The sequence below is a fragment of the Sparus aurata genome, chromosome 22 (assembly GCF_900880675.1).
Source record: "Sparus aurata chromosome 22, fSpaAur1.1, whole genome shotgun sequence".
Classification (NCBI taxonomy): domain Eukaryota; kingdom Metazoa; phylum Chordata; class Actinopteri; order Spariformes; family Sparidae; genus Sparus; species Sparus aurata.
The window spans coordinates 10,956,577-10,968,742 of NC_044208.1; the positions used below are offsets into that span (position 1 = coordinate 10,956,577).

Sequence of the window (12,166 nt, forward strand, 5' to 3'; positions counted from 1 at the left end):
AATTGAAACTGATGTGGTTATGTTAAACCTATGATATGTACCATTTCTGCATTAAATTGTCTTTAAATGATTGGACCTTTGTTACATGATTTGTTGAGCTGTGTACTTATTATCATAAATGTTTCCAACCATGTTCAAAAAAAGGTGCATATCATTTGGTCGCCTGTCACTTTAACTTCCTGTTAAACATCAGATGATAAGACAGAGTTGGCAAATGTGACTTCTACATAACTTCTTCGAACATTCCTGCAAACTCACATGATCCCAAGCTACTTCAAGGTGTCATCAAACTGTGTCTTTTGTTTTCATTGTTTTGATTGCAAGACTCCTATCAGCAGAAATGATATACTCTGTTTAAGTACATTATGTTTATTTAGCCCTAAATGACAAATTTGTCTCTGAGGGCTACAGTTTCTGTACATCAGACACACTCCTCCTTCCTCAGAAGCCTTTTTTGGGTGCTGCACATTGGGTTTACTTGACAGGCAGCTGCCACCATTATATAACTTCACACCACCCAATGTCTGTGTGTTGCTGACAGCTCAGCACCTCTTCAAAGCCTCATGTCCAACTCATAAAATATAAGGGCAGATCAGTTAATGCGACTACAAAGTCAATTATGTCACTAGATTAATTACATATCCTCATAGCCAGTTTCATCATCAGGGTTTGTTCCCCAAGGCCATTACTTTAATCAGACCTCCACACCTAACCTCCAAATTTCATGTTACTCCTCTGGAAGTTAGATTCATGCCCCACATACAAGGCATTTGGCTAACTTCACTGATCCACAGAGTGCCCTTTAGTTATTTCCCCTATGACCTAATTGTCAAGAAGAAAACTGAACGTGTTCCTCTTTCCCACTGACCTTTGTACTGAGCCGGAGAAAAGAAGCATTCGGTGGAAGAGTTGGATAGATGAGCCACAGCCTTCTCCAGAAGGTCAGCCAGTACTGGGGAGAAAAAAACATACAAGAGACAAACATAAAATATTTGCTAGTACAGCTATAATAAAGTTTGCGTTCAAAATTCTAATGACACATTCAAATACATCAACTCCTTCACTTAGACTATTTATAGAGCGTGAATAACATCCTGTTATGTACGCTTTTAAGCAGCCCAGTGACACTGTAAGTGTTGTGGAAAGAAACATTTCCTGTGAACCATACAGTACACGTGCTTAATGTAGCGGTCTCTGACATAAAAAAAGAAAGATTTAGTTGTCATACAGACTGTTCAGAAGTGAAGCAGCATTGTATCTGGAATAGAAAACTGTCTGACACAGAAGATCACGGTTCATCTGTAGGAACACATGTAGAGTAAGACCATCACTACACTTTACAAATGTGCATCCGCTCTTACTCATTTACAGCTTCACTGCCCCGTCTGTCCGCGAGTAAACACTGACAGCATGACTTTTAGTGTCATATTGCTGAACCGCCCACAGTCACTTGAGATCTTGTTGTGGAAAATAATACAGAAACACTTGAGTGATGTGGACTCTTGTCAAGACAGTGCCAATTGTGCAAACAGCTGTAAAACAACATGGGAGCAGGTTTTTATATATTTTCACAGTCACTGAAAGATTTTGCATTTGTTGTTTGCTTTATCAAGAAAGCTAGATTAGCACCTTTTCTGTGTGAATTCCCTGGTTAAGTCTGAGCCACAGTAGATTAAGTAGAAGCTGTCAAAAATTCCACTGAACACAGGCGCCACATAGATGCGGATGCACTTTTTTTTTTTACTGTTACATTGGTACATATTATGTAAATTGAGTGGCATTATAAATGAATTATGTTTTCTACACTGTATATCTCATTTGAAATCTCTGAGAATCATTCTCAAGCATTTTCTGTTCATTTTAAGTACATACAAGATTAATGTAAACATAAGCAAAGTCTACTGGTGGTTTAATTTTTACAAACTCGGATTGAGTCAAATAGAAAAGGCTTGCAAAAATATGCTCCCTTCATGAAGATTATAATGTTCAGTTTTTGTTAAAAAGGTCATTTTGGAGGCTGTAGTTTGCAGTTCTGTTTAACTGTACTGCAGTGAGAAATATCAGGCATTTTTTAATATTTCATCTGCCCTCATAGATATAAATATCCAAGCGCCTCTTTGTTTACCCTTGCTGGAACAAACAGAAATGGTACTTTGTGAAGTAACAGCACCACTTCTGCTCCTCTTGAAGTACTGCAGTGAATTAAAATAATGTATTTTCAATGTTTTTTGATGTACCCTTTCATTCATGTGAAACAGCAAGTCAATGGCCATTCAAATCCATTCCCTACTCAGCAGATGTCTTTGGCTCACCTCCAGTTAAAGGTGTAGTCTGGAGATTTGAGAAAAAATTCTTAGCCAGAAAATTTGAATAACGTTATTATAACTGCTTGAAAGACTTGAAAGACACTTTTGCTAACCAGTAGCCATGAACACAAAGCTAAACACCAGAGTTGACATACGTACAAGCTAACAAGCTAGATTTAGCAACAAGCTATGTAGCTCGACTGCAACATTGAGTATTACTGTAACCACCCCCACCATAGCCTTGTGGTTAAAACATAGAATTAAACATATATCAAGCAGGGGTCCTTACTTGTCCAGCAGAAAAGCAGCTAACTCTGCTTTGCTAGAGTCCTTACAAATACCTCAGCTCCCTCCACTTCTGAAATGACGCTCTGATATTTATCTTTGTTTTCTCTCTGGCTCGGTCCAGTCCTTTGTTTTCTTTGTCAGTCTTCTTATTTCTTCTCTTTAACGTGGGCAATGGTGGGGCATTTTTCGGCTCTGTTGTTGTTGATGTCTGTTCTCCGCCATTGTTTACAGTTTGGACATGAAAGTATCTGGCCGGGTAAGAGCAGGCACTGCGCCTGCACAGGGGAGGGGCACTGCCCAGCAGCGCTGCGTGAGGGAGGGGGGCTGCCAGCAATGTATGCACAAGAATGACTGAAACTTCTCAGACACTCTCCTTGGCTCTGATTGGTTGTATTCTACCAGGAGTGGTGGATTCTTGCAAATCAAATTAGGGCCACTGGGTGGAGCCACAGACAGTGGATTTTTACACAGCTGACCTGTATCTTATTCTACTATCAGATCATAATGACAATTTTAACAAATATAACCAAAAAATAGTTACAGACTACAGCTTTAACCTTGATCAAATAATCACCAAAGCAGAAAATATATTATCTCATCCGATGCTCTACTTTATAATGACTCCTCAAGTGGAACGACACGAAAGGAAGTTATATCACAAAATATTCTGTGCTTGGTAAAAAGCATACATCATATAAAGGCAGCCAAAGATTCAACAGGAACACATTCTCACTCCGAACTGCACAAAATCAGTAGCTACATCAGTGGGCATAAGCTTCATGACGCTCTACCTACTCTTCTAGCATCAATTTTGGACATGAAGGACTACATGGTCAAGTACGTACTTAACATGCCATGTCTGGTTAGACTTTCAAAATAAAGCTTGCTTGCAAAAATTTCACGTTACGACTTTAACTTACTGTGACTGTTTGACTCAACAGGCATGGCCTGGTTAGGTTTAGACACAAATCTACCTGGTTAGCTTAAGGCACAAAATCAAAATAGTAAAACAGTATAGATAATAAAACACAGCAGTGCAGACTTACGTCACAGGTTGTCAGATTAGAAAACACAATGAATGCTGATCATGAAGCAACCCAGTGACTCAGAGCGCAAGTGAATGCATCTCATTGACTTGCTGTTGAGAGAGGACAATTAAGCAATCAATAAGCTGGCAAGATAGTGAGGTATTGAACATACAAATAGTTCTAATCATGAGTGTTTTGATGAAGAGATAGTATATTATCTCATCAAGTACACTCATTTTCAGCTGTGTAGAAGCTGATCAAAGACACAAGTGATAATCACAGTTTCTTCACACTCAAATATTGAAATAGTAAATGTTCATCAAATTACCCAGGAAGAAGGTTATTTTGGTTGTCAGCCCATAAATGCTACAATTGCCCTTAAAAGTAAAATGCCAGGTTTTGTATGCTTAATGACGCACAAACTAAAATAGCATGTCTTCCACAGAAGAGAGAAGCTTATCTGGAAATACGTACTGATCATGGTCTTGCAGTGAAAAGCCTCAAATGAGCACCAGAGTGCAGAGAGTGGCTGCTTTCACAGGAGTTCAACAGTGTGCTGATGAAAGGAAGCAATCACCGTGCCGCACATGCATTAATGACAAGACTGTCAGCGCTTCTTCAGTCAAATGTATTTTTGCGCTCTTTGAGCAGCTATTTACTCCTACGTGAGAAAGGTAGGCGTCAGCACTGTTCCATAGTGGCTGTCAATGGCAGTGATGAGTTCTTAAAAGGTTCATGGATATCAGATGTATATCATCAGAGTGAAGAAGTGTGCGTGGTGCATCTGCAGCACAATAGAAGTAATTTCAGCCAGAAGATGCTCAACAACAACTACCTCGAGTTCTAAACAGGACTAAAAGCTTTCATGTTTTCTTCCAGGTGAGTTTTGATTTCTTCATGTACTTTATATGCTTCTTTTTAACATGGGTCAACAGTGCACTTATGGTTAAATTAGTATTACACGAACACAGAAAAATGAACCTGACCAAAAAACAAACAAATAAACAAAAAGGAAAGTGAACTGAATAACTCTGTTTTGACAGAGTGAAAAAAAAAATTGTTTTGCACTGATGAAAAAAGACTCAGAAACATTCAAAATGAATCCCCTGAATATTTTTTTCTTGCTTGCCTCTCAGGGCTTCTGTATCATTCTCTCCAAGATGCATATGTAAACGTTACTCCGCAGTATGCAGTGTGCGAAATTAAAATTGAGAGAGAGAGCGAGAGCGAGAGAGAGAGAGAGAGAGAGAGAGATCCCAGTGAACCGGTAGCTTACCGTTCTTATTCAAGATGTTGGGTTTGGAGGTCATCACTCTGTAGTAGTGTCTCCTACAGATGTCCATCCAGTCCTCCTGGTCTGTTGGTTCTTTAGGTGTAGCCAGAAATGCACTGATCTCAGAGTCTGTACAATGGGGAAAACAAGAAAACACAATTATGCACCATTTGTCAATTTTGTTTTATTTATTACAGTCCTCTTTCAGTTTTTAGTTTTCAGTTAGAAGAGCAGGAAGTGGATTTTGGAATCTTGTTTGTTTAAGTTCATGTGTGTATTTGTATGTCTTGTTTAATCTTGGATATTACCAACTTCATCAGCGTTCCTCTTACCTTGTGAGTTATGGTGGATCTTTGGTGAGTCCAACGTGTAACACTGAGGCACAGGGTCGCTTGAAAACATAGGCCAAGGGTAAGGATCTTCTCCCTGGAGTAAGAAGATAAAGATTTTCAACTGATGACTTCATTCACCACATGCTTAGACAACTGTCCACATGTATGATAACATTGATTCATTGTGGATGACTTTGTGTGGTCTTCCGTATGAGCAGTAAATAGAACATACATACTTAAATGATTAAACTTCAACTCCATTACTTTCTTTAGATTCATTTCTGCACTGAATAGATAGTTGTTGTGGCTGTTAACGAGCTTGCTGTGTTATTGATGTGCCATTATGTTGCAACTGTTTAATATACTTAAAATCATCTGAAGACAATGTTAGATGGCAACATAATTAAAAATTTCAAACTATGAACAATGTAGTGCAGTTAAACAGGGACTTGTAATTTAATTCATTACCGAGGAATTGTTTTTGCACCAAGCTGGTAGCAGTATATTAAATTGTGTTTGTTTTCATTTGTCTTTAGTGAAACAAGTTATTTCCGCCTTTCAATTGTCTCTTTGTTCCTTTCTTTATAACCAACTACCATTAAGTGGCGCATTCATTACACTTGTCATATCTTAGTTTTGAAGAATCATACATTCTGAGACATAGCTCAGCGTGTGACATGCCACAATAATGTGCTCTAAATGTTAATGGGTTTAGAAAGCAGTATCCAGCAGTATTTATTTAACTGTCTGTGCCCTCCGCTCATGGTAATCCCTGCTGGTATTTGAGTCTGCCGCTCAGTTGATGTGCTGCTCTGACAAACAAGATGCACAAAGCTCTCTATGTTGATGATTGCATACGATCCTTAAACAGCTTTGGGACAGAAGAATTTTGCACTAAATGTAACTTGAGGTGCTTAACTTTTTATTTGAAAAACATTACTTACAAAAGATAAATACTCAAATAAGTAACTACCAAATTTCTCATCTTATATATGCATTTGACTTTTTAATGATATATTATGTTCATCTTTACTTTGAAACTTTGAATGAACTCAGTTGGTTTCCACTGCAGGGATCCAGGTCTAAATTAGGTTTACCCCCCAAGAAGTCCCTGGCCGCGGAGCACCAATTTCCAAAAGTACAGGAACTTTGATGGTGGGGCGCTATCATTTCTGAGTGGTTTTATTCAACCACCAATTTATAAAAAAAAAAGCTTCTGTTGTTTGTCCATTCTGCTTTCACAAATCAACATGGCATTACAAATGTTCATCTGTTCATACAGTAGCTGATGTAAAGTTGCATGCAAAAATGGCATGAAATACCAGCTGCTGATTTATAATTTGCTAAAGGACTTATTTGCCTAATCTTTGCAGGTCTTCGGATATTGGTGGGAATGCAGACAACAGTGGGCTGGAGGATCCTTTTAGTTGTTAGAAAAGTGGTTCCTGGGACTTATAAGTTGCAGGCACTTTGGGTAGAAATTAGGGTGTAGAAATTTTGGGTAGAAAAAAATTGGGGTAGAAATCTATTATATCAATGAATCGATTTATATTCCTATGATCCAACTACATTGATCTGTGCTCGGCAAGTTGGCCTTCCAGGCGACATATATCGATTAAAAATCGTTTGAAATGGTAAAGAATCGATTCTATCGATTAACATCGATCAAATGTTATGGATGTGTGTTTTTTTAGCACTTTAAACGATAAAGACATATTAAACGTTACTCGATTCAGTCTGCCTGTCTGTGACGTCATTGGCACGTGCCGTCAGCAGCGTGAATCTTAGAACAACAACAAAACGCAGCATGGCGGATGGCAGAGGAGATGGCGAGTATGTGTGGAAACACTTTGGCTTTTGCAAAGATGGAGATGTTCTAATTAAGTTGCTCGCTGTTTGTAGAGTATGTAAAAGCCAAGTAAAAATACACAGCAACACAACTAATCTCTCCAACCACCTACTAAGGCGCCATGGGATTTCACACAACGCCGACCGTCCAGGCACCTCTTGCAGCGTTACTGCTGCAGCAGCAGCGCAAGGTAACGTCAGCTCTGCAGAATGTCGATTGCACTACATTGTTGGTATTACTATTGTACTCTTTAAGTAGCAGGTACACCTACTGTTAATTCAACCTTAAGAAATGTTGGTTGCACTTACTGTACTCTTTTTATATTGAAAATGAGAGCAGAAAAGGTTAACCTCCTGGCTGCACTTAATTCAAATAAAAGGTTAAAACATTTGCCATTAATTGTTGTTTACTTGTTTACTTGTTTATATCCATGATCAATTAATGAATAAATGAATGAATAAACCTGATTCCTTTACAGGAAACAACAGGGATCTAGGAAACTTCACCTGTGCTATCCAGTATCCAGGTATTTATTTCACAGTCACACTGGTGGAATTTTTGGCTAAAAAGTTACTGAAGCGATTTCAAGTCACTGAATCGTATCGTATCGTATCGTTTTAAATGAACCAAGATTGTCCTTGAATCATATCGGCAACCACGAATCGTGATAAGAATCGAATTGTTGTTAAAATGAATCGTTACAGCCCTAGTTGAAATGCATTATAATTTCTCTTGATTCAGCCACATTTTAAGATATTTAGAGTAAAAGACATCAGCATCAGCCTTAAAAAACACACTGTATAATCACTGAGTAATACCAAGAAGTTAACTCTTTTTGGCTTTATGTACGCCCTTAAAGGCCCTGAAATATGTCCCAGGACGTGACCTTTTTTGTGTTCAAACAGTACAGGAAATCCAACAATTGAAATATTGACAAATTAAATACATGAATAAGTATATAGTGTCATTTCTGACCAAGAGTGGATTCATTTGTTTTGTAACTTAACAATAAATTCTGCACGTATTGAACAGATTTCTGATCCCTGTGCTCCCTACAGATAACAGAGAAGATGACAAAAGAGACCTGTGAAACTTAAAAGAAACTAAATCATTCAAGTAATTTACACTCTCCCCTTTAGAAATCTCTTTCATATCATTTCCTTGACCTCAGCATAAATCAGCTTCCTGTTTTGCGTTCAGCATAAACAACACCTAAATAATTGATATCCATCCCAAAAGTTGCTGAGTAAATAAGGCTCCAGGCATCAGACAACGCCTGAGGCCCTGTTGATAATCAGTAGGACTCTTTGAAATTACCAGCAGCACAACCTTAGAATAGGAATGGATGGATAAGGGTTAGATTATATGCACTGTGAGCTGGTGTTCATGAAAAATTCATAATACTGTGATTAGGAATAATTAAAGCACAGATTAAAAAAAAGAAATAGACCATTTAGTGATTTTATAGAGCAGCAATAGTAAAATGTATCATTTTCGCAAAGGTTTTTGCACTTCAGTTCAGACCAAAACACACAATTGGGTTTGCAAAACAATGTGATGAAAAGCAACCATAGTGCAAATGTCTAATAAACAGGTTTGTATCAGTCTGTGAAGCTGTACAGATAAACCAGATTGTGAGGTGTCTAGACAATACTTTCAACATTTCACCAAAGGGAAGACTTTAGAATTCTTTGGACCCTGAAATGTCTACAAACTATCTGTCTGCCACAGCTTCACTGTTGCAATGTTTTTGGCATTAAGCTGCTTCCTGAAAAAGTAAAGCTAATAAAACTGATGATAAAGAACAATTTTGTCTCCCCCCCTTGCCAATTTTTTTTTTTTTTGAAAACAGTTTCCAAGCAGTGGCACCACTTTTGCAAAGACAACTGGTTTGCTTCCACAGGACACACTGCATTTGTTTCCAAATTTCCATTAAGAAAAGACCACAGCCACTTTGGAAGTAATAATAAGAAGACGAAGCGAAGGCATGTTCACTGAAGACAGGAAGTGAAATTTCCATACTTTTATATGGATCAATAACACAGTTTGAGGAAGCTTCAGGTAAACCACCACCATTCCATCATGACTTTTATCCTAATGGTTTCTTCTAAGTACATTTACTCAGTTATTGTATTTAAGTACAATATTAAGATACGTGTACTATTTTCTGCTACACTATACTTCCACTTCACTACATTTTGGGGGCAAATATTGTACTACATTTACTTTGATAACTCGTCAAAGTGACTTTTCACAGTAGATGCTGCATCAGTACCAAATTAGCGCAAAATACTGATTCTAAATGAGAAAAATGCTTTAAAAAATTGGATCTGATAATTGGGTAGGAAATTAGGCGACCCATTGTAGACAGTACGCATGTAATATTTGTGTAATTCTCTGGGTGACTTTTATCAAGATATCTTTGAATCTCATTCAAGTATGACATTTGGGTACTTTTACTACAATGGATAAAAGCAGGATTATCTTTTAATTCAATTGAGAACAGATTGAAGAAATGTATAATAAATCGAACCTTCATGTTCTCATGAGATTCATATATTTTCTGATTTTGTGTTTTTGTTTGTTTTTTTTTAACCCCCCTAAACCTACTTTTCTTTTGTGGAAAAATCAGATTGGCAAAAACAGTCAATTGGACAAATTCATAGTAGAGCATATCTGACCTCCTGCAGTGCTCGAGGAGGAAGAGTCCTCTCAGAGGGACCTCCCACCACACTGGCACGAACCAGTACGTGATTCCTCTCCACTGATAGACCGTCTATGATGAACTCCCTGAGAAGGTTTAACATCACAGAAAAGAAGATTAGATAACAGCTGAATTGTGAGAGCTGGTGCAGAAGGAACATTACAATGTTCCAAAAGCAATAAACATTCTCCTCGATGTGTGTGCAACAGCACACCTGCAAGACGACCAAATGAGAAAGACATTTGAAGAAAAGGAAATTGGGCCTTTCAGTTCACTTCAAAAGTTCCCCTATTATTGGAGCTCAGATAACTTTCTTTGAAAAGTCTTTTAAACTACTTTGAACAGCATCTGAAACCACTGAGTGAGACTGAATGTGACTATATCATCGCTGCAAGGCAAGCAAGTAAAGAAATAGAAAGGGTTTCCATGTAGAATTTTCGATAAGATCAGAGAGTACTCCAATTATAAAGGCACTTTAGGGTCGAAGGGTGTCAGCCTTGGTGGATAGTTCTTAGCGCTGAGGTAATTTGGGCTTGAAATTGGGAATAAAGAGGACTATTTTTTCTACATTGCTCTTTCTGAGGGGCCTGTGCCATAAAATAAAATGTGCACACATTTCTTTTTGAATAAAAAAAAAAAGCCACAGCTGGGGTCAAATAAGATGCGCAGAATGCCCTCACACTAGTTTTGGTGAATTTGGGTGTCACTGATATTGAAAAGGTCAGAGCTGAAAACAAGTTAAGCTTATTGGAAAAATCTAAAGACAAGAAGTAGTGTGAGCAGAAAAACAGAAAGTAAAAAGTAAAGTTTGAAAAACATTTAAGTTCAGTGAAAAGAGGAGGAGGGTTCAAAGAAAAGAGAGATGATGATGATGTTGTTGATGACAGTGGGAGCATGAAGAAAAGGGAGGACAGGGAAAAGGAAGATGGGAGAATAAATTAACAAGTCATCATTCTCCAAAACGCAATGTGAGTCGGCGTTTCAGGGCCATTTCCATTCATAACCAATAGCCCCAGCTCTGGCAGCCATTACCAGAAGAAAGGGGCTCTTGCACACCCACTTTCAGAAATGGCCTTTTCACTCCCCGCTTTATTTCATTTTATTTGTGACAAGCCGAACAACCAAACAATTTTTCATCCTGAGCAATGATTACATTTGGAAGTGTTCTGTCATATCAGGATGATGTACAGAGGAGCAAAAGCCCTTACTGAACGACAGAGAGAAGGACTGTCTGCACGTCGAGTCAACGTGGAAAGTGCTTCAACTTCTGAGATAACGTCTTTCAGTTCAACTCAGCTTTGGATAGAGAAAACTGAACTTTGTCCAGTCCAGGTACAGGAAGTATGATCAATTTGGGTAAATATGTTTATATTAGGGCTGACAAACAATAACCAATTCTTATCGGATTAATCACAGGGTAGCTGTGTATTAATTACGATTAATCAACATTTCTAAACATGACCAAAGATTTCACATTTTCTCTGTATATTGTTGTTGGAATCGAAAGATGAATGACAGGAGGAAGATATATATGTTTAACATTTGTTTTTTATTCATAACAAATCCAAATGATATTAGTGCTGAGATTGAAAAATAACTCAATTCAGCCATATCCTATGCCTCTTACAGGAATACAGGATGTGTTATTCAGATTTTTTTTTTTTTTTTTTTTAAATCAAAACTAAAATATAACCTCAAGTCTAAGAAATTTAGGCATCTTAGCCATTGATCTTTTTTTTTTTTAGCAAATATAGGATGGATGAAACTTTTTTTCATTTTTTTTTAACAAACAACTGCACTTTCACATAATTAAATGTGGCTGTTACGTGTGGCCAGGTCAGTGCCCTGTGTGTGTGTGTGTGTCCTCTGTCTCCGCCCTGTTCTGCCTTCCTGGGCTCAGGTGCGGGTAATATCCTGAGCAGGTAAAAGGAGGCAGTATCAGGGCGGCTCTCGCTCTCTCTCATCACAGGTGTGTTGCAGGAGGAGGGAGGCTGCGCTGCCTCACAGTCTTTTGCAGTTTTCTCCTTTGCTTCAGATTTGAGTTTGGGTTCAATTCTCTGGCCTGTTAGAGCGCCAGGGCTTTGTTGTTTTAATTTGGGTTTGAGTTCCTGGTAGTCCTGTTTTCGTATCTCTTTGTTTTTCTTAATAGGTTAGTAGTTTTTGGTTAGGCAGCTTTAGTCGGGAGGATTCCCCAGATGCGACGGTCATGGCTGGTCTGGGGTCTCTTCTCTCTTTTTTTTCAGTTTGGCCGGGAACTCCTGCCCTATTCTTTTGTTAAATAAACACATTTAAATTGACTGTGCTGAGTCGGCGTCCTTTATATGTTACTGGCCTGTTTTTGTTCGAGTCTTTGTTTCTGTTTAATTCGGGGCCCTTTTACCTATTC

The 12,166-nt window shown here is 38.2% G+C and overlaps 1 protein-coding gene across 2 annotated transcripts in view; it reads right to left on the minus strand.

The window, feature by feature from the left end:
* The window catches only part of tbc1d32 (TBC1 domain family, member 32), a 92,279-nt gene that overhangs the window by 37,677 nt on the left and 42,436 nt on the right, over positions 1 to 12,166 (minus strand). For both annotated transcript variants that reach the window (XM_030406266.1, XM_030406267.1), the window contains exons 25-28: positions 9,758 to 9,866; positions 5,228 to 5,321; positions 4,899 to 5,024; positions 869 to 952 (exon numbers count right to left, since the gene is read on the minus strand). In XM_030406266.1, the coding sequence (XP_030262126.1) occupies positions 869 to 952; positions 4,899 to 5,024; positions 5,228 to 5,321; positions 9,758 to 9,866 (413 nt within the window). The remainder of the gene's footprint in view (positions 1 to 868; positions 953 to 4,898; positions 5,025 to 5,227; positions 5,322 to 9,757; positions 9,867 to 12,166) is intronic.